We start from the raw sequence: 27,374 nt of genomic DNA, 5'->3' as shown, positions 1-27,374 counted from the left end.
TTGAATAAAATAAATTTAAAAAAATGTTTGTAGGTAAATGACTAAGTAAAAAGAGAAATGGTCTCATTGATCTATTGTTGATTAACATTAGGAATCGTTTGAATTAATAAAGACCCATAAGATTTGTGAATGGCGGAAGGGAAGTTGAGAGATACAAACGTAAGATGAGATAGTAAAGTTCCTATAATACAGTTTTACCTTCAATAGTTTAGTCAATAATTAGAACCACCAGGCAAATTAAAGCTGGAGGCTCTGACAGGCAGGTGAGGCTTCCTCTGCAAGAGAAGAAATGGAAAGAAATGGCACTCTGCACACAAACAAAGATTTTAAAATTCTAATTCCTGAGGATGTCAAGAGTGTGAAGTTAAGACCATGACAACAACAGGAACCCAAAGGATTAGCACACGAATCCTTTCCAGCTCTTGTCAGAATTAGATGTTCGACCAGCATTAAGACTTACGGGTACAGATTAGTCATACCCGATCTCTATTAATTTAGGACATTTAAAACAGGACACAGTTACAGTGAAGCCAAGGATACAATTGGGTGAAACAACTAATATCACTGGGTCCACAAGAATACGTCACTGAATCATTCAAACCTGATCATCAGAAAGAACATGAGCTCTAACCTCTTGGCACTGACTGTACACAGACGTTTATTCCATTTCGCAGATGAGGAAACAGAGAAAATATAAGCATCTTGTTGCTGGAAGCAAAGCTGGGTTTCTGAACCTGGCTTCCTGACTCCCGCCGCAGCATTCTCTCCAGAAGCTTTCTCCTTGAATAGGTAGTCTCTCTCACCACCCAGGACAGACCTTTAACCTCCTGCTGACTCACTCCTGGCCTGATCCAGGCCACCCACGTCCCATCCTTCACTCTTTGCTAAGGGCTCAGAGAGTGCCAACCACAGGCCAGGCCACAAGGAAGGGGATGGAGGGGGAAGTAAAGACCCTGCCCCCTGACCTTGAGGACACCTCTAGCTGGTGGGAGAGGTGATAAAAGTCCAATAGTGGAGGCGAGAACGGTGGCAGGCAGCTTTCAAACGTCATGCTTGAAAGAGCGCAGGGGTCAGGGTTCTGCATGTGGCCTGACCAGGGTCATGCACAGCAGAATGGTGGCCTCTCCAGTCCAGGACCCACCTCAGGAACCTGTGCACACCCAGGTGGCAGCCACCTTTCAGCAGCCACGTGGCCTCGGGGGCTCACATTGAATTTTCACGTCTCATTCGTAAGACGTACTAGTCAATTTCCTTCTGCACTTAACAATATTTATTTTTTTGTTAACCCAAGAATAGGACTGTACCTTTATCCCCATTAAATCTCATCTTGTTCGTTTTGGCCCATTGATCCAAACTGCTGAAATCTCCATAATCCAGATTCTGCCATGCAGAGCACAGTTAACCCCCGCCAGCTTTGCGATGCCAAGAAATGTGATCAGCACACCTTTTACGTCTTCATAGCGATGGGCTGACAAAATTGTGGGCCAGGATGAGGTCCTGTATACCATCCTACAGCCACTGACAGCGGTCTCAGTCCAGCTGTCCAACACGATTTGGTTCAACCTGAACAACGGATTACTATCCTCTAGGTAGTTATTCAGCCAACCGCTAATCCACCCAGCCCCACCTCTGCACTGGCTGCATTTCTCTACCCTACATCATGATATTGATACCGTCCAACAAATGCCTTCTCAAATATTTACGCCCATGTCTGACAAATGTAAAATGCTCCTTTCTGCAACTGTTCTGGAGTGAATATTAATTAGAGTGGCCCCCTAAGAGATATCTGGAATTATTCCAGACAGAAGAAAAGGCAATGCCAAAGTTCTTCTAGCTCAGAGATGCCCCAAATATAAATCAAGTGGGCCCGGCAATTGCCTTCAACCAGTGATGGACAGGGCTTGAAAACAGAAAGCTCGGTGGGAATGATCTACCGCCATCAGTTTTAATTATCCTAAACCGGAAAAACGGATGTCTAAGCTGGCCAGCCTGTCCAATAAAGCATTGTGATCAAAGATGCAGTTGCACAGAGAACCTGTTTAAGGAATGGCCTGGGTATCCATGGGGATCCAGGAGAGTTATGGAACTTGGAAAGCTGGTTCCCGCAGTTCCATAGGCAGACAGCAACATCATGAAAAATGATTCTCCAGGGAAGTTTTGAGTTTCTTCAAACATTCAATTATGGCTCTACAGACAGATTTTAAGTGAACAGCATCTGATCTCTGCACAAATTAGAGATGCGAGAAGGCAAATAAAATAGATTCCCTGAAACAACCATGTAATACAAATTCAGCCCTGTTTCACAAAGAATCGGTTTACACACGAAGAGGTCTGGAGTGGGGTTACTTAGGTGACTCTCTTTTTGCATTTGCTTTACATGATGATTTTTATGATTGAAAGCACTGAAGACACCTTTATATTGGTTATGATTTTAAAGCAGGCTTTTAATTAAAATAGATTTCTGGATATAGTCCATGGGTAGAGCTTTTTAGCCCTTGGGAAATTGCTGGGGGCCTTCCTAACATCCACCATTTAAAAAAAATTTTTATTGAAGTATAGTTGCTATACAATCTTGTATTAGTTTCAGGTGTACAGCAAAGTAAGTCAGTTACACATATACCTATATCCTCTCTCTTCAAGATTCTCTCTCTTTTTTTTTTTTTTTTTTTGCAGTACACGGGCCTCTCATTGTCGTGGCCTCTCCCGTTGCGGAGCACAGGTTCCGGACGCGCAGGCTCAGCGGCCATGGCTCATGGGCCCAGCCGTTCCGCGGCATGTGGGATCTTCCCGGACCGGGGCACGAACCCGTGTCCCCTGCATCAGCAGGAGGACCCTCAACCACTGCGCCACCAGGGAAGCCCCTCATTTCTTTTTTATGAATAGTAAATACTTCAACATTCTTCATTACAACCATTTTCAACTTTTTAGAGCAGCTTTTTTTCCTTCAAAATAAAAAGTTTTCCTAATTTTAACAGCAATATTTTCTTGTTGTAAAACATTAATAAAGAAAGTAAATGTTGTCCAAATCTTTCGAGCATACATGTACATGAGTATAATTTTAAGATGAAAACTGAATGCCATGTAAACTACTATCCAACATGCCGTTCACACCGGTCATATTATCAATGCTATTTCCAATAATAAAAATCTCCACCATCATCTTTAGATGTACTACTGTGTAGTATTATTTCATAGCTGAGTCATAACTTATTTAATCGATCTCCTATTGATGTATTTTAGGTAAAACTTTCTGCAATGAACATCCTTGAACACAGGGCTGATTCCCCCCGTAGACTCTGAAGCAGGGTACCGACCAGGTTACCTTCAGACTGGTCGGGCTCTCTGTTCTGTTGGTTGTTAAATATTTACATTTATCCCGCTTCCTCGTACATTTATCTTTGGGTTCTTATAGCTTCATTTGGATAACTTCTCCAATTGGATCTACTGGGCCAAAGGCTATGCAAATTAAAAATTCTACTTTAATTTTTCATTTTGGATGGGTTGATTACCTTTTGTGCCTGACAAACAACCAGTAGCATACAAGCATTTCATTCTACCTATAAAGTTGTAGAAGTTTTTGGTATTCATCATTTCAAAAGTGAAGTGCTTATGGAACAGACATGTCACCGTCTTCAAAAATTTGTTATACTGAAGTAACTGGTGGAAATGGATTGGAAGTGGATTATTAAAATAGTCATATTACCATGCTCTATTTTTGAAAATGTCATTTTTAACAGAATGAAATTTCCACAATGAGTATAAGTAGGATAATTAAAAGAAAGCTATAAAATGTTATAGGAACACATTAAACCGTCTCCATATACTTGTCTAAAACATGCTTTGCCAGTGAAGTTGGGAAAAGAAATAAACCGAGAAGAGATAGTTTTAAGTTTACAACTTTTGTAATTTTGAGATTATTTTGTGAAAGGCCCAGAACTGGAAGTGAGCAAATTAAGGTACCTTTGAAAATGATCTTTTATACAAATTAGTCACTGCCTAGTAGTCAGCTTGCACCATACTACCCGCCTTAATGGAAGGTAAATCATTTTCAAAGGGAACCATGAATAAGACTATTAACTCACTTTACAGACTCAGAGAACCAGAGGGGCTCGAAGAAATGCATTTCTATACGGAAAAGGACATCATTATAAAGCTAAATGAAGAAGTAGGATATCATATTACACACAGACTACAATATCAACTAGGAAGACCAAAGAAGCAAAGCCTTTTCTACAAGGAAAAAAGAAATCCATACGAACGTTCACCAAAATGCCAACCAACGTTGTGTTTGGTGGTGGGGGTACCTTTTTTGGGGGTGGGGACTCTTGATTTTTTTTCCCTACAGTTTTCAATTTTTTGCATTGGACACATATTCCTTGTAGAGTGAAAACAAATAACTTAAGGTTTTTATTAAGTCAATTTCCATTCTTCTACCTGCAGCCCTAATATCACGTAAAGGTCCAGGATCAGTCTCACTCGTGCCATTTACCACATTCCTCCAACAGGCTAACAATAAGAACGGTCGCAATAAAGACACTTCCCAAATCCAGCTGCCAATCCTAAAACCCCATCGAGGAAATGCGTCACCACCAGAAGCCTGATTTTCTTTTGCTCTTTCAAGGAATACCAAGCTTCGTCCACTGAGATATTTTCAAAACCACATACAAACAGCAGTGTATGAAAATGTAAATGTCCTATGATATTCTTACATGAAAAAAAAAGCATGAAAATACATACTTTGCTAAGAGAGACATATCAAAAGCAATATTCAGGTTTCCGTTCAGCCCCCGATTATCCAAGATGTATTCCTGAACCTCTAGTTTAAAATCACCAAGTCACAAGAAAAGCTAAAAGCACATTATTTACTGCTCATAAAAGCTTTTAATCCATCTAATGGGGAGGGAGAAACATGCAAGAAATGCAGAGCAGGCTGCAGACCCCCAAGAAGCAGGCCATGCTATTTTGCATACGCTCATTTAAAATATATATTTAATATATATTCATATGCATTTTAAAACCTATTTTTTAATAATTGCTGTTGGCCATGGTGTCAGATACTGAAGGTGAGAACTGGCCATTCATGATCCCGTTCATCTGATTTGCTCAGGACCCTCAAACCAAAGTAAGTATAAGTAAGAGATCTGACTCGTTTACACAGAGATGCTGAGTCAGATTTTTGTGACTCAGTATCTCTGGCAGAACTCATTTCAGTGAAACTGTCTTATCTACACTGTCATTTCAGCAAAAAATCAGCATTTCACTGATGGGTGAGAAACAGGGACCAGTAATTCTGGAAGACAGAAACTCCAGTTTTGAATCAAGCATGACTTGGGAACTTATATCTTTAAATACAGATTGCTTATTAGGAGAGCTCGATTCTTTGCTGGTACTAATCAATTAGAATAGTAGGGGTCCTTTAGATCTGAGGAACCCATGGGGAGAGCCACAGTATAAAGGATGACAAGAATATGAGTAATTTTTACTTGTGCCTTGAACCAGGCACAGTTTTCTCCTGGGAAGGCATACAAAATATGTAATAACATCCATGTGCTACAGGAAACACTATATAATACCATTTTCTGAAAATATATATAATTTTTCAGAAAAAAAGGGCCAAATTTTTAAGTAAAAAGATAAAATAAATACTTCATACCATTGGAGACAAGGTCTGAAAGATAAAATAAACTCTTGGTATTTCCCAAGGAAAAAGGAGCTTCTACCCATTTGAAACTGTTTCTCCTTAAACAACCCAGGAACTGCCAAAAGTCAACTAATTATGGAACACTGTTATTGGAACAGAACAGAGGATGCTTAAATTCTATCCTTGAAACATCAGGCTCTGAAAACTAAAGAAACATCAGAACTATGAGAAAAACCTGCTGAGCTAGAAAGTTCTCTTTTAGAGTGATAAAATACAATTCTTTATTTTTCCATTGGATCATTTTTTGAAGTTAATTCCAGACTCACATCCAAATTCGGATTATGAATCTACACATTTAGTTCTGTGTCTCTAAATGCCAACATCAATTACACAGCACTCTCCAGTCCCCACGTCGTAACTTTCTCCTATGGTGTCATAAACGGGAATTAACTCGACTTACTTGTTTCTTTCCAGATTTACAATCAGTTCTTTGCTTTCCAGTTGTATTCGAAAATTCAAGACCCCTGGATGGTTCTGAAAGAGAAATTAGAGAAGTCAGTTGAAGATCATTTCCCTTCGATGTGCCTGTATCTCAGTATGCTCTGTAGGCATAGTCAATGGAGGGAGAGAAAAATACATTTTCCTCCCGGGACCATTCTGAGATCCTGAGTAGAGGAGATCAAAACAAGCAGGACGAGAGTCTGGAAAACGCATCGCCCTCCCAGATGGTACTGACACACCTGCATTCCTGGCCTCTGCACTCCTTTCCTTGGGCCACATGTACCCTTGGGATCCTTCTTGACTCAACTTCCATCTCCCATAATCGACTCCTTCCTTGGTTTCCCTGTTTCTAGAGAAGGCACTTTCATTTCCCCAGCTGCTCATGTCAGAAATTTGAAGTCCTTCTCCCTCAACAACTCCATCTGATCCATGAAGAGGTCCTATTGAGTCGCCCTCCAGAACACAGCCCCTGTTGTCCGGGTCTGACATCTCTCCACCTTGCTCTGGATCCAGCCACAATCATCTCTCATGGGGATGCTGCAAAACCCTTCTACCCTGGTCCCTCCACATCGACCTGTGCTTTCCTCCCATTCATCCCCCAATGGCAATGGGAGGATATTTTCAAAAACTCAACCTCATCCACCTACCCCTGGTCATGGCAAGCCTGCACTGATGTTCCATTGCACTGATGATAATATGCCAACTCTTTTTAAAAAAATATTTATTGAAGTATAGTTGAAGCATAATATTCTATGTTACAGGTGTACAGCACAGTGAACCACGATGTTTAAAGGTTACGCCCCATTTACGGCTACACTCCCTATGTTGTACAATATATCCTCATAGCTTATTTTATACCTGATAGTTTGTACCTCTTAATCCCCTACCCCTATGTTGTCCCTCCCCACCTCCCCCTCCCCACTGGTAACCACTAGTTCGTTCTCTGTATCTGAGTCTGCTCTCTTTTTTGTTATATTCACTATTTTGTTGTATTTTTTAGGTTCCACGAATAAGTGATATCATACAGTATTTGTCTTTCTCTGTCTGACTTATTTCACTTGGCATTATGCCCTTCAAATCCAACCCTGTTGCTGCAAATAACAAAATTTTCGTTCTTTTTTATGGCTGAGTAGTATTCCATTGTGTGTATATACACACACACACACACACCCATACGTACATATGTGCGTGTGTGTATATATATATGTATATATATACAGACACATATACACACATATATATACATATCTCACATCTTCTTTTGCCATTCATCTATTGATGGACACTTAGGTTGCTTCCATATCTTGGCTTTGTAAATAATGCTGCTATGCTATGCTATGAACACTGGGGTGCATCTCTCTTTTTGAATTCATGTTTTTGTTTTTTCCGGATATATAACAAGGAATGGGATTGCTGGATCACAGGGTAGTTCTATTTTTAGCATTTTTTGAGAAAACGCCATACTGTTCTCCGCAGTGAACATGCCAACTCTTCAATGTGGGCTGTAGCTCCTGTATGGCCTGACCTTCATGCCCCTCCACACCCACCTGCATTGCTCTCCTCGCTCACCCAGCTTTAAGCCACACTGACCTCACCCGCTCCTCAAACACACCAAGCTCCTTCATAGCTCCGAGTCTTTGCACAGGCTGTTCCCTCTGCCTGGAATGCTTTCTCCCAACTCTGCTACTCGGTATCAGCTTAAACGTCAATGATGCAAAGAAGCCTTACCTCACTCCCCAGTCTAATGACATCCACCTCTCCCCAGCTAGTATTTCTCCCAGTCTCCTGCCCTTTTCCTCCTTGTAAGGAAGAACTCCCTTCCTGTTCATTAAAATTCAGTATGTTGACTTGTGGGTCCACTTGTTTATTATACCCACGAAGGTGCCAGACAAATAACAGAAGCTCAATTAATATTTGGTGAAGGAGAGAATCAATCAATGAATAGGGCAAACAACTCTCCCAACCTCTTCTCCCTCTTGTTACGCAGACGCCATCTTCCTCCTCTCCTCCGGGCCCCAGGAAACCCTAGTCTGTGTGTGCCCAGCTGTCCGTGGGGGGCAGGAACCTATAGTCTTTGTTCTGCCCCAGAAATCCCAACAAGGTTCTTGCCCTGCCCTGGGAATGCAGCCATGTGGCAGTGTCCCTAAACCCACACCCCTACCGCAGCTTCTCTCCCACTTAACGGGGTGGTGGAACACGCCACACTCTCTCTTGCTGAGCCCAAGTCAATGCTTCAGAGTCCTTACCCCAGTCAAAATTGACATGCCATCCTAAAGTTATTCTACGAAGCTCTTCGTTTGCTTCCCCTTTCCCTGGGCATCCTCAGTAATTCTGGGGGGTGGACAGTCAATTCCAACTCCCCCCAACGCCGCCACCAGCTAGCATGTTCAAATGGAGGTTTCACATGTCCATGGGGCATTTCTCTCCAAAAGAAATTAAAATTTTTAATGTTTATTTAAAAAAGATGGAACACTGTGTTTTCATTCTGATGATGTGGAAAGAGAGTTCGGCCAGCGTGACCACGCCCGCCCTGACCCAGCTCACCATGGCTGCCGTGCTCAGGTCGGGGCCGGGCAGGGCAGCCTGACTATCTAGGCTGATGTGAGAAGGGTAGAGGAGGGTTTAATTCACAAATGATGCAGCCAAGCTAAGCGAGGGCCAAATGCCATCGCAGCCCAGTGCGGAAATAAAGGTGCCTTAGCAGCTCATAAAGAGCACAGTGGAGGAGAGACGGGTCAGGATGAAACTGGCAGCACAAACTCCAGATCACCTGCACCTCCCGGGTAGCCTTGCCCTGGTGCTGCAAGTGGCGTTGTCAGTCTTGTGCAAACATCATCATCCACATTAAATCAGTGCTGCTGACTTCAGCGTGTTGGTTTTGTTTGCCTTTGCTTTGTAAGATTGTTTGGTCTTATGCTTGAATAAGAGATAGAAGAATATGTTTATACGTAGTTCTCTAACATTCCATATTTGAAAGACACTATTAGAACTCCAGAGCTCAAGGGACTTTTTTCACAACACAGCATTTCAGCTCTACTATGAATTAACAAACCACATGCTACTATGTTCTAAGAGAAAATGGACTGCAAGTTCCAACAGCCAATCTTAAAATAATGAGTTAAGAGGAAACAAAATTGAAACAAAACCTGCAACAACATGAGTTGTTGGGTCACATGAGTTTTGGGAAAATGTCACAAGTTGCATTAACTAATGCCATATAACTGGGACAGAGTCACAAAGCGCGAAAGACTACTCTATTTTTAGGTAGGCCATTGGAACGGCTCTCTGTAGTTTCCTATGTCTAATACATATGGCTATTGAAATTTAAATTAATTAAAATAAAATAAAGATTAAAAATCAGTTCATCAGTCTCACTGGACACATTTCAAAGCTCTAAAGCGGCACGTAGTTAGCAGTTACCTCTGCTAGGCAGCCCAGATGTGGAACATTTCCATCTTCACAGCAAATTCACAGAAATTTCCATCTTCATTGGACATGCCTGAGTCAGTAATAAAGACCTAAAACTTGCATCATCCAATAGCTGCCCAAGAACTAGACTATTTTTAATATTGGTGCCTTCAGGGGATAGAATTAAGTACAAACCCAAGATGGATTTTTTTTAATGTCCTTTAAGAGAGCTCTTCTCAATTTTAATTGATGGGTGATATTATTATTATTATTATTTTTTTGCGGTACATGGGCCTCTCACTGCTGTGGCCTCTCCCGTTGCGGAGCACAGGCTCCGGACGCGCAGGCTCAGCGGCCATGGCTCACGGGCCCAGCCGCTCCGCGGCATGTGGGATCTTCCCGGACCGGGGCTCGAACCCGCGTCCCCTGCATCGGCAGGCAGACTCTCAACCACTGCGCCACCAGGGAAGCCCTGGGGTGATATTATTTTTTAAGTGGTTACTTAAGCTTGAGAGTTAAACTGTTGTATTTCCATATATATAAGATGCTTAAGTATATTTTCTGAGTTTAAACATATCTTGTTTTTTATGGATTCATTCTAGCAAATGACTATACAAACATCAGTGATCTAGTGAAAACCACAATTTTACTTGCTATATTTTGATACTGTCTGGTGTTTGTAACAAGTGTACAGGTTTCTGAGTGTTTGCTGAACTTTTAAATTCAATATCACTATTCCTAAACACACATCACTTCTTTTGATTTTAATATAGCATACAAGAGTGTTTCTCAGCCTTGGATTTGCTTTCGAGTCCGTCACAAGGACGTTTACCTAAATTTACCTATATTTTCTGACACTTGAATTTAATTACAAACACATATAAGAATGTTCTCTCTAGGGTCTGCATTTTTTTTTTTTTTGCGGTACACAGGCCTCTCACTGTTGTGGCCTCTCCCGTTGCAGAGCACAGGCTCCGGACGCGCAGGGTCAGCAGCCATGGCTCACGGGCCCAACCGCTCCGCGGCATGCGGGATCTTCCCGGACCGGGGCACGAACCCGTGTCCCCTGCATCACCAGGCGGACTCTCAACCACTGCGCCACCAGGGAAGCCCCCAGGGTCTGCAATTTGTACTCATTAATTATATCTTAGAAAAACAAGATTATTAATTATGCTTACAATAAAATATTAGAACAAAAATACATCTCAATGTTCTGTCAAGATGTGTCCAAAGAGCATATGTATGAATATGTCTGTTTATTTGTATGTATTTTATGTATATGTGTGAAAAGTTACTTTAATTACAAATTGTGTTAGCCTAAGATATGGACACACACATCACTATTCAGTTTTGTTTATTTCTTACACATCACTATTTTAAAGATAAATCCTGGCAACTATATTTGTGAATAAAAATAAAATATTTGCAGCACGCTTTTTCCCCCATGAAAAGTTGTTAAGCTTGAACGTGAACATTGGTACTAATTCTACATAAAGTCCCTACGGGAGCTGTTAGAACGTTCTAATGTTAACCTATTCAAATGAATACATTTTCCCCCAGGGTGGTAGAAAGAGCTTTACCTGTATATTTTACTTGAGATCTGAATGGTATAGGAGAAACCAATGGAGAAGGAGAACAGAGAGCTATTTTAACTCAAAACCACTCATTGCATTAGATTTCTTAGTTTAAAAGCATGTATTAATTCCATTTTCTTTTGATTTTTAGACATTGGAGATGACAAACTAGCGTTGGCTAAATACAGCCTTCCTTTTTAAAAATGAGACACTGATTGCCCTAATGAAACCGTGTCCTTTACTGAATGCTTAAAGAACTGCATTTGCTGAATAAGTCAATTAAATGCTTATCAGTAGGCTAGAAATGCTTTGACGGTCATTATAATTCTATTTTTCTAATTGGCAAAAGTATATCCAAAAGAGTATATAAAATGTATAAGTACAATTTAAAAAAACAACAATAAAATAATCATCAGGGTACCTACCACCCAGCTGAAAAGTCAAAACATTACCAGAATCTTAGAAACCCCCCGTATTCATTTGCAATAAGAAAATATCTCCGACTGGGTAGCTTAACTCTCAGAAATTTATTTCCTCACAGTTCTGGAAGTTAGAAGTCCATGATCAGGGCAGGTTTAGTTTCTTCCGAGGCCTCACTCCTTGTAAGTTCCTCGTGGAAATGAGTTTGGGCAGGCTCCCCCAAATGGTTTGCCCAGGCAGGTCTGCAAAATAAGGCTCTGGCCAGAGACCGCTGTCCATCACTCGGACCCTCGGCTGCTCTGTGCTCTTTCTGAAGTTTCCCACAATGTACTTGCCCAGCACATCCCACTTAACTGGAAATATAAACACATTTTTAAAAAGTGATCTTTTGATTAGCTACAGTTTTTTCTTTTCTTCTCAGTATTATCCATTGGGCTGCCTTTATTTATTCTTTCTTTCTTGTTAATAACATTTTTAGTCACAATAACCTCTTAAGTGATATCCTATCACAATGTAAATTATTTTCTCTGCTATCTGTTACTTACGAGCAATATTATAACAACAATAAAGGAATCTTAAAAGTGATCTTATTTCACATTTTACTCCAAAATGTTGGGCTGTCATTCTTTAATCTGTGTAAATGGGAGCTCACCCAAAGTTGAATTTAAATTATTTCACCCATGATGGGTGTAAAATATCCCAAGTCAATAAATGTAACTTTTCAGGGATGCTTATGATTTTTTTTTTTTCCTCTGATGGATGGAATGATACACAATATCGTCTCTCTGGTGTTTCTATGTCCTTAAAGGATAGCCATTTTCAATGACTTAGAAAAATCTGAACCTGACCATGAAGTTGAAATAAGGTGGCAGTGAGCCTGCAGAAGGAAGGGGACTGCATTAAAAAATCAGATGCGGGGTGAATAGCCAAGTCCACTCCCATCACCGCTTCTAGGTTATCCTTTCAAAGACAATGGTCAGTTCTGAGCCAAAGTCATCAGTCTCAACCACCGATACTAGAAACTCAGAGGGACCTAATTTTTCAAGCAGAACAAAAATATTAAATAAAATATTGCATTCAAGGGACTCCGAAATAACTGGATCCCTCTCCAGCACTAAATAAATGCTTCAGGCTGCTGCCCTGGCACTCATGGGGCACGAGAGAGTCATCTATTGCTATGAATATTTAGAGGCAATCTTGATTACCACTTTAATATCAGTGCAGCAGTTCCACAGCCAGGAAGATATGGGCCCTGCAGAACTGAGAGAGGACAAAATTGAATTAGCTGGAGAATAACACAGTAAGGAACGAGGGCACTGCAGCACCATAATGGGCGTCTCTGGCCTGAGGCCTTTTAGTTGTTATGTAAATGACAATAATGTCTATTCATGAGTCATTGATATTTTTCTCTGATGGGAAATTTACATCAGCAAGCCACTTGTTAAAATGTGCAGACTGGCGCACATTATCTTAAGGTAAAAAGTGCTTTTGAAAGATGTGGAATGTAGTTTGAAGTCGTTCGTGTGTTACAGCGTTAGGTTCTCTTTCGCACGGATTCTTCTTACTGTATTTCTCTGCGTGATGCGTTTACCGGTTTTAGGCCAATTCTCCCTTCCCACCAAAAAAAGGCACGACCTCCCCACCTTTGTCATGCGTGATGCTCTGAATTCAAGCTCTTTATGCTGTTGCTACCGGTGGGATTACTAATGCTTCGATTTGCAACTAACATTGTAGATTTTCATTTTTGATTACTGTAGCTATAGCCAGATCATCTTAAAGCCTCATTCATTCACTGAAATACTGCCATTCTGCCCCACACATCTGTACGCCATAGGATTACAGTTCCCCGTGCTGTGTCCATCTGAGGACAACGGCAGGTTCTGAGCAGACAACGGTCATCTGTCCCCTCCCACAGCTCACTGTTGGGTTGTAAGAGGAGACCAATAACATGACTTAAAAGAAAGCAATCTAGAAGCACGACAGTGCAGGGTTCTCAAACTTAACCCATCTAAATTTCAACTCTTACGTTACCGCCCCTCCCCAATCCAACGCAAAGGGGAACTCGGGGGAAATTCACAGCAGCTCCCCCAGAACTCCCCAGCTTAGTTAACAATGCACCTTCTTAAACCCCTTCAGCAATGACCCACTGTTCTTAGAATAACTGTTGTCGTCACACCACCAACAGTCTGGCCTCTCTCGCCCCTAAGCTCCCGGCACACCGCCGAACTGGTCAGACTGCAGCTGGCTTCCGGGCCTCTCCGCCAGCTGAGCCTCTGCTGGAAGGCCCTCCTGGGCTCTCGAGGCGCCTCACCTCCCGGTCTCAGCCTGGACGTCACCCCCCCCGCAGGGAAGCCCCCCATCCCAGTGGGCTCTTTGCCCCACACACCACTTCTCTCTCTTTCTAGCCATCTCATTTGTGATCTTGTATTGGTGTGTTTATTTTACTTGTTAATTGTCTAGCTCCCCTTTTCAGAAACAGAAACTTTGTAGGAAGAGGGAATTTTTCTGCTTTGTTCCACATCCTATTCCCAACACCCAGAATGGGGCCACCTAGAAACATCTGTGTGTCATCTGTGATGACAGAAGACAGGCGCGGCGGTAGCAGGAGATGGCGGAAGGGATACTGATTCAGGGGGCAGCGGAGGCATAAGTGCCACCTCAGGAGGTATGAAGGGCCGTCTGGACTCTCCTCCCGGGTCCCTGCTGACCCAAGCACAAGGCCGAAGTCCATCCATCTGAGCCCCGCCTCACTCTCAGAGGCTGACGGCCCACAGATGCAAGCAGCTGCACAGAGGATCCCTTGGTAGTGAGCGAGGAACTGGGCCATCGAAGGTGCCTTGGGTTCTGTTCCTCTGTGGAGAGGAAGAGGGGCTTGCTGGGAGCTGGACCACCTATACTTGGGGCGGCCGAGAAGGCCAGTGAGTGCGAGCTCCCAGCCTGGCTCCTGGCCCCTCCGAGGATGCCCGCTCGTCCCGCTTGGTTTCTTTGGACCTCAGTGATGGAGAGCCCAGACCAGAGCAGAGGGGCAGAGAGCGTGCTGTAAGAGGACGAGGGGGTGAATCAGCGGAAATCAAGGTCAGACACAAGGTGGTGGTTCTGGGGGCTGCAGAGCTAGAAATCAGAGACATGCTGGGAAGGGGGTGAGCAAATCAGAGTAGGAGGGGCTTGAGGACGTCCTATTCTGCCACTTAATGGTTCTTAACTGCCCTGGGCTTGGGGGCTGAACGCTGGACACCGTATGGTGACGTGGTGACCTAGGAGCTGAAACGTGTGGTGAGACTGTGCTGCTGAAATGGGCCCCTGACATCAGATCCCAGCAGGCTGTGCACTGGTCCTCAGACCTCTGACGCCCTCCCATCCGCTCTGCCTTCAGACATCTCGATTAGCAGGAAGGAGAGACAAAGTCGAGCTCCACCTGGCCGCCTGCTCAGGGCTCAGGAACCTCAGGACGCCCAGGGCAGGAGGCCAGTGGCTAGGATGGACTTCCCCATCGGCCATTCTCCCCATCACTCAGAAGACCGTCCACAGCCCTAGTGCCACGGGCCCATCATCCCGCCCACACGAGGTACCGGCCCCTCCTGCATGTTCAGTATCAGTGAGGCGGCACCACCGACAACAGGGCTTGTGATGAGCAACGCTGTCACGAGAAGACGGCCTGAGCCGAGTGCCAGGGCCAAGGGTCACTTCAGCATCTTCAAGCTACCTCCTCCAACAGCTATGGAGAAGGTCACTGAGCCCCTGTGTGATGGCTAGGGACATCTTAAGTTGGATATTTAGGAAGCAGATAGGTAACAATCCCTCCTCCTTTGAATGCAAAGGAACAATAATCTCACCTAAGAAAGACCTATTTCATTGCATCTCGGAAACTGTTGTTCCATGTAGGAGGCTGAACCTGGGAAGGGGTCAGGCCAGAGATGTGTCCACAGACAGGCTGGATGCTGCCACTCGGACTGAGGGACTACTGGTTGGTCATTTCACTCTGCTGGGCCTCGGCTTCCTCACCAGGAGACCGGGGATAACAACACTATCGGTGTGGTTGGCAGAATAACGGGCCCCCAGAGGTGTCCTAATCCTGGGAACCTGTGAATATGTTACCTTACCTGGAAAAAGGGACCTTGCATATGCGATAAAGGGGGACAGGGAGATATTATCCTCGTTTATTCAGATGGGCCCAGTGTACTCACGAGGTTCCTTAAAAGCAGAGAACGTTTCATTGCTGGGGTTGGAGAGATGCCACAGGAGAAGAACTTGACCACTTTGCTCGCTTTGAAGATGGAGCAAGGGAGCCATACGCCAAGGAAGCGGTGGCCTTGAGAAGCTGGGAACGACCTTTAACCTTCAGCTGGCGAGAACACAGAGAACGTGGCCCGACAACCTCCAAGTTCTGCCAACATCTGGAATGAGCAGGGAACGGACCCTCCCCTGATGCTGCCATCATAAAGGGCAGCTCTGGGAACACTTTGATTTTAACCTGGTGAGATGTGAAGCAGGAAACCCAACCAGGCTGCCCGCCTTGTGACCTTCAGAACTGAGAGATCCCAAATGGGTATTGTTTCAAGCCACCTAAGTTGCGGCGGTTTGTTAGAGCAGCGATAGAAAACTGAACCATCAGGAAGGCTGCTGTGAGATTCAAATGGTAAAATGTCTGTTTGGAAACCATGCTGCATGATAAAATGGAAATGCATTTTTATCACGTAAGTCCAGTCACAAACGAAGCTGCTACTTCCCAGCATGACAGTGACAAAACACCATTTCACTTAATATTTATTGCTATTTACCCGAATTGCAACCCTTTTATGCTTTCTGTATTTTGATCTAAATGGGCATAATATATTAAGTTTTTTAAAATGCTAACAAGTTTTCAAAAAGAAATATAATACATTCATTAATTGGGGGCCTGTTTATAAGGCAGGCGCCAGGCCAGTTCCTGGGGAGATGGCTCAAAGCAACTTATCTCCTCCCTCGTGTTAGCAGTAGGAGGCCCTTTGTCCTGTCACTTTAGCAGCAATATTTTAACTTAACCTTTACACTCCATGCTTCACTAGCCTCTGACCCAAGCACACCTTTCACATCTTTGGATCACACAATGCCTTACCTAACCAATTGGTTCTTTTCTTAAAGAAGCAGAGATGAAGCATAAGTAATTAACGGATGACTAGATCTTTTCCCCAGCTTCCCCTTCAGTCATCTCATGGGCAAACTGCATGAACAGGACAGCATCTAAAGAAAGACCACAAGGAGTCAGCAAGTCTGCACACAGTGAAGGATGGCAAAGACTCTGACCTCCTCGCTAAACGATTAACTGCGCCTAGCTTCCCCTTTTACCCTTAAAAGACTTTCATGGCCAAGCAGAATCTTTTGAGTTGGTTCTTGGACACGAGTCCGCATTCTCGCCAGGTTGCCGGCCTCCTGAATAAAGCAGACTTTCCTTTTCCAACCAACACTTGCCTCTTGAGTATTGGCTTTCGAGCAGCAAGCAACCAAACCTGGTTTGGTAGCCCTTGTTTAGTACGGAAAGAAGATATTATACCTATATGACCAGTGTTACGGAAGGCGACAGAAGGTTCTGAAAGGCCCACACGGACACAACACAAGATACACGCATACACTTCATCTTGACGTGAAATATTCTAAAGATAAGACTTTCTAAGATTTGCTTACTGATATGATCAGGGATATTAATAATATTAGAAAACAGAACCGAGCATTACTTTTTGGAATGACTTGCCTAGTCTTACAAGACACAGCTGTAAAATAACATGCACTGTGTTTATTAACTAGAAAGTTTGGTTTCCAATTGAAAATTCATTTATCTAACTAATTTTATGTCTGGCAACTTTCATATACCATTTTATTTTTTCCTACAACAACATTTCGAAACTGTCAATCAGAGGAAGTTAATAGCTTAAGTTGCTAGTTAGCTTGCATGCAAGCTGTCTTCCAGAGAGAGTATCCCATTCATATGTTGACTAAGGGCCATTTATAAAGCGTCACTGAAATCTCTTTCAAATAAACATTAGCGGAATATAATAAACTCTTTAAAAAGTAATCCTGCTATCCATCACGGAGGCACTGCCAAATCGTTCTGTCCTAACTGAAGCCTGGTGCAGACAAGTTTTTCTGCTGCAAACAGAATTACAGCTAATTGCTAACTTTTTATAAAACATATCCTAATTGCCCCGTGAAAACTCATGCTAAAAGCCTCACGGAAAGCTATGAGATTTCACAACTTCAGACAAAAATTGCAGTATGACTGTCCCCAGCTTTTCCCATCGCTTGCCCTGTCACGCTATTTCTTGGGGCATTTGGGCCTCAGAAGCAGGAGGGAGAGAGAGCAGGAAGGAGAAAGGTTGCTGGCAGGCGCTGGAGGAGGCCTCCAGGGGCAGAGTTAGGAGACGGAGCCAGAGGATGGTGCTGTGGACATAGATGCGTGCAGCCTTGCGACAGAGGACACAAGAAGGACAGTGGAGGACTCAAGTGGCCACTCACTCCACTGGGTTCAAAGGACCTTGCACTCCTTGAAGATACAGTTTTCCATCTTCATCCTAGCTCGGTTCTGGGATAGGGAGGTCCTCGATCAGTGTACTTTGCTGAATGAAAACTTGAGTTCAACTTTCTTTTCTGTTAAAATACTAGTAAAGTCAACCAATCATAAATCCAGTAACTCTTATAGGCAACTTTGTCTTCTACGTAGAGGACCCTCAAGTCCAAATCTCCAGCTCCAACCTCTATCTTGTGATGGGAACGCCCACAAGTCAGGTCGAACAGATCCCTTACCAGCGACTCAAATGCTACTGGGTTTAAAACTCACTCCCCACGTTTCCCATCGTCTCCACAACTTCCTGAAGCACACTTCTCGTCCCGGACCCCTTCTTTTCCCTGTTGTCGTCATCATCATTATCCTTTTGTGCCACATTCGTACCGTCCTGCGACTCTCATCTTTCTCCCCATCTCATGCTGAATTAGTGGTCAAGCCCTGTGGACCCTGTCTCTGGATATCTCTGGAATTCTTTCTGTTCCTGCTGCGTGGTCCTCACCGCAGCTCTCCTGACCACTCTTGCATCAACCAGTCCTAGACATGGTTCCCTGAGCTCTTTTACGAATGCAGGGCTCAAATCCTACGTCTCCCCTTCATCTTGGTCTGAAGCAGAGGTTCCTCAGCTTTTCATCCTCTTCAGTCTGTCCACCCTCCCTCCCTCCCCACTCAATGCTCAAGGGCAGAGCTGACAAACATTTCCTATAAAGAGCCAGGTACTAAATATTTTAAGTTTTGCGGGCCATTTGGTCTTTGCCAGGACTGCTCAACTCTGTCCTTGCAGGCAAATACAGCCACAGACAATACCTAAATGAATGAGCGTGGCTACGTGCCACTAAAACCTTATTCATGGACACCAACGTATGAATTTCATGTAATTTTATATATCATGAAATACTCATCATCTTTGGATTTTTTTCCCCAGCCACTTAAAAATGTAAAAAACATTCTCGAACCCGAGCTAGCATCCAAATCACCTGGAGGGCTTGTTGAAATGCAGATTGTAGGGTCCATCACAGAGTTTCTTATTCAGTAGATCTGAGACAGGGCCTGGGCATTTGGACTTCTAATGCTGCTACTGTTGGCCCGGGGATCAGATTTTCCGAATCGCTGTGCTAGACCAAGTTTCACAGGGTGACAGTTCACAAGCTCCACTCAGCCTGCAGCTAATGTTGGTTTGGCCCCAAAGTGCATGCCACCCAATTTGTCAATCTGATTTAATTGCTAACCTCTAAGAGTCAGGAGAATTCCCAGACAAACCTGGATGTGTTGCTTCTCAGAGGAAAAAAAAATATCAGAAAAATGGCAACCCTGGGCTTGCACTTCACGGGACAAGAATTGGCTGAAACTGAAGAGAAGCTGCCTGTTCTTCCAGCCCCACCTGCCCTACGTTACCTGCACATGGAGGCCAAGGGGCAAAGGTGATCTATCGTCTTATGCCTGGCCAGCTTTGCTTGTTTATAACCCCAGCCTGGCCCCTTGCGGCCTTTGAATTCGCAATCTCTGGTCTAATGTCAAATAGGATGTTGATACTGGTTGGATGATTAGAAATACGCATGGAAGGAATGAGCCCAGCTTTCCTCTCTTGCCTCCTCTGGCCTCCCGAACTCCTTCTCATCCCACAGGGCCCCTGAGCGGCTCCTAACCTTTGAAGCCCTCCGTGACGATTCAGGTAGAACTCTCCTCTCTTCTCCCTGCACACTACACTCCCACATTCTGCCTGGACTATACTTATTTCTGTTCATGGCAAAGTGCTCGCTAGGCTACAAGCTCCAGGAGGCCTTAGCCAACTTTGAATATCCACCAAGCTGCCTCAGGTGCTACTTTCTTATACATCCAAAGCACGAAACCAATGCTTATTGGTTTGATTAACTTGAACTTGATCAATACATTCAAAAATGTTGCTCATTCATTTTTTCATCAAATAGTTACATGCCAGATACTGTGCTATGTTCAGGCAGTCTACCCTGCTACCCAATCGTGACCCTCACTACAAAGTTCAGAGTCATGAAAATAGCTTATTATACTGAACAAAAGAATATACCAGCTACTTTGTTATTGATGTTGTGTTGACAAAGTTCCATATTTAAATCCACCGTTAATACAGACAATTTTTAGACCAATATAGAAAATCTCGTCCTTGCTGAGAGCGAGGCTGGAGTTATCACAAATGTGTGATCAGCAAATCCGTTGCCTATTTTGAGCTTTCCTGGATTAGCCATCTTAAACTAAACCACAGAGTGTAAATGTGACAGCATTTAAGAGGCTACTGTGGAAACTGCAGGATTTCTACCAGGACGATACTAGCTGCCACCAAGTGGTCATAACGAATGAAGTTCACAGTCACCACTGTGCCTTCATGTCCTTCACTGGCTGTCCATGGCTTTCGCTTTGTGAAAGGACAGCCAGGAGCGCTCAGGGATTCCTTTTTGTCCTGTTGGGCAGAAAAAAGAGCAGCTCCATTCCTATAAACGACTTTGTAACATCTATGCAAAACTGGACCAATAATCAATTACCTGGACTTTAAAACTAAGTAATGTTGACTTAACAAAGAAGAGTCAAGACAGCTAACAGATGCAGCACGGGGTATGAATAATTGATAGCTGACTTACAAGGTTTTTAACCAATGAAAACCAAAATTCCATTATTTTCTAGAGATAGAATGTCATACAGGGATACCTGCTTAAGTCCTGCTGAAAAAATCTTTTATTTGTAACAGTTTCAAGGAGAAAAGTTCAGAAACGATTTCAGATGAGTTACTTGCTAGAGGACATTTTGTATAAACAAAATTGTGTGTATGTATATGGATTTTTCTCAAACAGAAAATAGGATCTTACCTAAAGGTGCAATGAAATAAGGAACAATAAAAACTGTGGCATGGTCATCAAGTTTAAATTAAAGGTTTCCCTGCTAATTCTTTATAAATAGAAAAGCTGGGCTTACACAGGGAACTATATTCAATACCTTATAATGACTTACAATGGAAAAGAATCTCAAAAAGAATATATATACATATGTAAAACTGAACCACTTCACTGTACACCTAAAACTAAAACAACATAGTAAATCAATTACACTTCAGTAAAGAAATTTTTTTTTAAAAAGCTGGGCTTAGTGGAAGATAAAAGGAAGTGGGGCTTCCCTGGTGGCGCAGTGGTTGAGAGTCCGCCTGCCGATGCAGGGGACGCGGGTTCGTGCCCCGGTCCAGGAAGATCCCACATGCCGCGGAGCGGCTGGGCCCGTGAGCCATGGCCGCTGAGCCTGCGCGTCCGGAGCCTGTGCTCCGCAACGGGAGAGGCCGCAACCGTGAGAGGCCCGCGTACCGTAAAAAAAAAAAAAAAAAAAGGATCACAACAGACTCAGGGTCAAATTCAAGCTCCATGAATTACTACCTCTGCTGTGGCTTAGTCATTGTTAGCCTCTCTGAGCTCATTTCTTCACTTGTAAATCATAATAATATCAGCTGGGAGGATTAATGACATGGTTTATATCAACACGTGGACAGGGCTGCCACACAGGAGGCACTTAACGTGATTGACGGTAAGAATTACACCACACTGCTGCTTGTATGGATGACACCTCTGTTCCTTTTGCTAAGAACGTATTTTTGCCTTCCAATCCAGCAAAGTAGTCCCATTCTTATACTCTACTTTCCATTTTGTCGTAAACCATAACATCTGATCGCAAAAATACAGATGCACACACATATTTATTTCTGTTCTTCTGTTGGAATTGTTGAGAAAAAGAATTCCTCATAAGAGCCTTATCCAAACTGTCAATCATGGTTACCTGAGCAAGAAAAGAAAGATTAATAAATCCCTTCTCAAAAATTTAGGGGACGGGCTTCCCTGGTGGTGCAGTGGTTGAGAGTCCGCCTGCCGATGCATGGGACGCGGGTTCGTGCCCCGGTCCGGGAAGATCCCACATGCCGTGGAGCGGCTGGGCCCGTGAGCCATGGCCGCTGAGCCTGCGCGTCCGGAACCTGTGCTCCGCGACGGGAGAGGCCACAACAGTGAGAGGCCCGCGTAACGCAAAAAAAAAAAAAATTTAGGGGATTCTGTCCCCCACCCCCAAAATATATACAAGCTCCTGCCCCCGTTCCACCTGTACATGGTTTTTGGCCCATCCTAGAAGGATGCTGTTTGTAAAGAAAAGCAAAACAAACAAAACCATGGGATGTGGAGTGGACAGAAGGCAAGACAATCTCTCTTCATCTGACAAGAAGCAGCTCAAAATAAGCCACTGTGATGAAGCAGTGAGTAACAGGGAAACACACATGCACTTGATGGGTAAACTGTGCATCTACACACCGTGTCTGCCGTAAACAATGCAAACTGCTGCCAGGTAGATTTCATGAAAGGCAGTGGCTGGAGAGAACAGCAGGCTTATACCCACCCCTGTTTGTGGGGACCATCAGGACATGTGCACCAGAATACATTTTACATTAAAACACTTGGTAGGTAACTGTCTTTTCCTTCTTTTTAAACACCCTGCTGAAAAGAACTATATTTTCGAAGTCATGCAAAGTCATCATTCCCTCCTCAAACACATCTTTTGTGGGAGCTACACACCCCTGTTCCTTCCACAGTTTTCCACCGGGTATGGTTATCAATGAGTCACTATTCAGGGACTCTGCTCTGGAACCACATCATTTTTTAAAATTTTACCATTTATTCTTTATTGTGTTGTATGAAGTCCCTGTGTAATGCAAGTATGTACTGTACGGAAATACCCATATTTCCAAATCACATTATGTGGTGTAGACCACAGCCTGCAGAAGCATCGTGTGTAGGCTTTACAATCCATGGTTGGATTTACACTTTACAATCCACTGTTGGCCGCTGCAAAAAGTATGATAAGAGATGAAGGGGGGGTGGGGAAGAAAGCTAAGTATAAATACACTTCGCCAAACATACACAGCTTACAGAGGAACCCTCATGGAAACAAGTCAAATGACCACATTTGATGTGATATCTATAAAGTATAACTCTGCAATTAAAAGCCAAAGGCACATAAAAATATATTTTAACTTTAAAAATTACAGTAATTCCTTGCTTGTGTCTTACCAATATGTATCTGACAGTCAAAATTTCACAATATAGATATAATAGATAGAGCGATACTGTAGAAGAGCAACAAGAAAATCCCCCAAATCCATAAAGTCGTTCAAATGTGAAAACAGAGAACAGTTTCAACAATGGAGAATTTGCTATGGTGAGCCCAAAGCATCTAATATAGAAAAGCGTCTAGAAAAAAGTCTTAGATGTTAAATAAATTTTGACTTCCTCTTGCTCAGAGAATGTTCTTAAAATGCAACACTAGTTGTAATATTTCAGATACGAGTCACCAAATTTAGATTTCAGGGCCACTCCTTATCCTCCTAGATCTGTACCTTAAAGGTCTATAAGTTCGGTCCAGGACTGCATCAGCTTATCACCTACTATGATCTGTGAATTGCTAGTGTCCCAGATTCTCCCTTCCTAAACCTGCTTAGCTATTTTTTTAAGTGAACTGCAGGCCTCGTCATTTTGCTTATTGATTTATCTTATGAATTTTGACCCATAGTTCCAACTTATTGAGAACTTTTAAAGCCATGCCTCTTTTGGCCGACCTAGTAGCTACTCAGTGCCATGTCAGCCTTATTAAAGTATGATATCACAGTGCCGGTGAGATGCCAAGAAATGAGCACTTTCATGCACAGCTGATACAAGTGTAAATTGGTACAGCCTTCCACGAAGCAATCTGGAAATAGTTATAATACCCCTTAAAAATGTACATATCTTTGATTCAACAATTCCAATCTTAATTCATTTAAAGGAAATAACCAGAAAAGTATGTACAGATATAAGCAGAAAGATATTTAGCACAACTTATATTGAAAAGTTACAAAATGCCTATATGTCCACCCCAGGGGAATGGTTTTAAAATGACACAGGAAGCAAGTGATAACGATATTACAGTCATTAAGCTGATGGTCCAAGAATGGAGAAGTTCTGCTTCTGCTGATGACAGTCAGTAATTTGGACTCATCTTCCCACTGAAAACAACTATAACAGCTGGGAAAAATATACAAAAATTCTACTTGAAGACAATGTAGAGTTTCCAAAGAAATAAAGAATCATGGGACCATGACCCAGGGAGAGAAGAAAGCCCAAGGTGTGAACCCAGAATTGGAGGTTAATTTTCCCACCCAAGGCATGTGCAGATATTTAGAAGAAGCAGTTTAGAGGCTGAGAATTTCAGTAGAACTTTCAACAGACTCACAGGGCCGAGGGGACAAAATTTGGATATCAGAGACTGCTAAGAAGGGGTACTGACAACTCCCTATTCTAGGCTTTGGATTGGGATCTCTAAATGCTAAGCCCCAGAAGAAAGGGTGAATCATAAGTAGAACAGTCCTCAAGGAGACTGAAACCTGCTTAGTCCCTGATCACAAGCACTCCTGGCTTAGGCACCAGTCATATAACATCAGTGTCTCAAATTATCCTTAAGCTTTTCATGTACAATGTCTGACACTCAAAAACTAACTGGGCATAAGTGGATGCCAAGAGGAAGAGACTGAAATTCAGGAGAAACCATAGAAACTGATCTAGAGGAGATTCAGTTAATAGAGCTAACAGAGACAGACTTTTAAAATGACTATTCTTAGTAGGTTCAAGGAGTTAAAAAAACAAAAATTTCAGCAGAGAATCGGAGCTACATGGCTTTCTAGAACTGAAAAATATAACTCATTGAATAGGTTCAACAGCAATTTAGACATAGCTGAAGAGAGCAACAGTGAGTGGAAAATACGTCTGAAGAAAATATGCAGGACTAAAACATAAAGAGACAAAAGGGTGGAAAATCTAGAAAAGAGCTTAAGAGATGTATGGGATATGGTGAAATGTCTATGCATGTGCAGAGATGCACATGGTAAAAGAATATAAGAGAAAACACAGCAGAAGCAATATTTGAAGAGAAAAAAACTAGGAATTTTTCAAAATTGGCAAAAGACATTGAGACTCACATTTTTAAAACACCATGAATCCTAAGCACTATAAATAAAAGTAAAAACCACACATAGACCTAACATAGTAAAATTTCTGAAAAATAGAGATGAAGAAAAAAATACAATATCTTCAAAGGAGCAGCAATAGTTAGTAGATAACATCACAGAAAATAATGGAATATATTATAGTGCTTACAGAAAATAATTTCCACCTAGAGTTCCATACCCCATGAAATATCCTTAAAAACTGAAGATGAAATGAAAGCATTTTCAATCAGACAAAAATTGAAAGAACTCATAAGCAACAGATTGCATTAAGGGAATACTAAGGGCTTTTCTTCGGGCAAGAGGAAACTTACCCTTGAAAGCTGCTTGGAGATGTAGGAAGGCATAAAGAGGTAAGATTAACATGTGGGAACCTCTAAATGAATATTAAAGGCATGATAGAACAATAATAAGAGAGAGAGGAAGTAAATATAACCTAGTGAATGAGTTTATAGCAGTTTAAACAGCCTGTGTTCACTTTCAATGCCTTCATCTCCAATGATGTATTTTTCAAATGGAAGATTTCATGACCCAAGGCCTTGGTGGTCCTACCTGGAACTTCAGTCACTAGAGATATAGTCTGTATGTCTTCTGGCTGCACCCATTTCTCCAACAAATCTGCTGAGCATCTATTACATGCACACTGTGCAGGGTGCTGGGACCACAGAGATGAAAACACCCATTTTATAGGTGAAGAAGAGAAACTCAGGGAGATTAAGCAATTTGCTCAAGGTCACCAGGCTCATAAGTGGCAGAGCTGAACTCCAGGTCTATTTCCTTGTCACGGATCTTTTACTAAGCAGCTCTTACTCCCAATCAAAAATGATGTATATATGAATGCTCAGCTGGAATGTATCCACATTAGGGTTTTATTGCTATTAACACTCAGCTTTTTTCTCTCATATCCCTGCATCACTGTCACTCTCTTCACTATCTCCAAGTTATTCCCTTTAACCATCTTTCCTACTCTCTGTGCCTTTGCAGCACAAAATGTCTTGAATTCATTCATGAAATGTGCAACCTTCTATTTACTCAGATGTTAAGCCTACAGAATTCTGCAGTTGAAAGAATCCCACTGGGATTTCCAACCATTTAAGGTCACTGCCCAAATCATGCACAGTTGCTATCCACTCACCCTGGCCAAGAGCTGGGGTCAAGGTGAAAGCCGAAGCTCCAAGGTGGCCCAGGAAAGAAGGAAGGAGGCTGCTGTTTCCCTCCACCTGCCTGAACCCATCCCACCTGATGGGACCTGGGCAGACGGGAGAAGGCCAGTGGTGATGCTATCAATGGGTCTCCTTTCTGATTTGCACCACCAAATTCAGTGCCTCCAAGCTAAGAGTTAGCCCCCTTAACTCTGGCAATAACTTTTGCATATATCTTCATATATCTTTAACAACTTGGAGGGGAAAATCCTTTCTACCAAGCAATAATCAATCACATGTCTCTATATAATTTACAGTCAAGACACATTTTTAGAACACTGAAATACTGCTTCAACATTTCTGCTATTAACATAAGACCCTGATTTTATTTGCTGGAGAACTTATTAGCACAGGACCTCACATTTTTTATTAATAGGAAACACAAAAACTGACCTGACTAAAGAATAACATTCTGAACAGAAAAATAAAAACCCTTAAAACCCAGATATAAAAGTCTACATAGGCTGAGTGTTGAATTCTTCTTACATGTCCACAGATTAAGTGCTGCTCAGGTACAAATATTGCTACGAGATTCCACAACTATATTATGATGAAAAAGACCAACTTCTGAGGGGGCCCAAAGGTTTCTGTCAGCAGGTCTTTTGAGTTTCATCTGCTGAATAAAGACAAATACTCAAAGTAAACAACTATTTTAACAGGTAGGTTGAAATCAATGCTTATCAACCTGGGGTGATTTTGCCCCCAGGGCAAATGTGGCAACATCTGGAGATGTTTCTCATCATCATGACTGGGTGAGGGATGGTACTGGCACAGGGTGGGTAGAGACCAGGGATGCTGGTAAACATCCTACTGTATACGGGATAACCCAGTGTTCCCCCACTCCTCCAGCAAAGAATTATCCAGTCCAAAATGTTAACAGTGCCACAGTTGAGAAGCCCTGATTTAACATTTTTCTTCATGAATAGCTGTATTTAACCAGATGGTCTATAAGTTAATAAATACTAACAATTCCCTGCTTTACATAGCACTCCTTCTCGTTATTTTATTTATATATGCAAACAGATGGATTATGTATTTTTTAAGACCACCTTTGAATGGG

At 42.6% G+C, this 27,374-nt stretch overlaps 1 protein-coding gene across 1 annotated transcript in view; it reads right to left on the bottom strand.

The window, feature by feature from the left end:
• The window catches only part of ADAM12 (ADAM metallopeptidase domain 12), a 390,013-nt gene that overhangs the window by 268,431 nt on the left and 94,208 nt on the right, over window positions 1-27,374 (bottom strand). The window contains exon 3 of the mRNA XM_065893995.1: window positions 6,102-6,175. Within this exon, the coding sequence (XP_065750067.1) occupies window positions 6,102-6,175 (74 nt within the window). The remainder of the gene's footprint in view (window positions 1-6,101; window positions 6,176-27,374) is intronic.

The sequence above is a fragment of the Phocoena phocoena genome, chromosome 16 (assembly GCF_963924675.1).
Source record: "Phocoena phocoena chromosome 16, mPhoPho1.1, whole genome shotgun sequence".
Lineage (NCBI taxonomy): Eukaryota > Metazoa > Chordata > Mammalia > Artiodactyla > Phocoenidae > Phocoena > Phocoena phocoena.
Note: the sequence above shows the minus strand (reverse complement) of the source record. Positions and strands in the feature narration are given on the sequence as shown.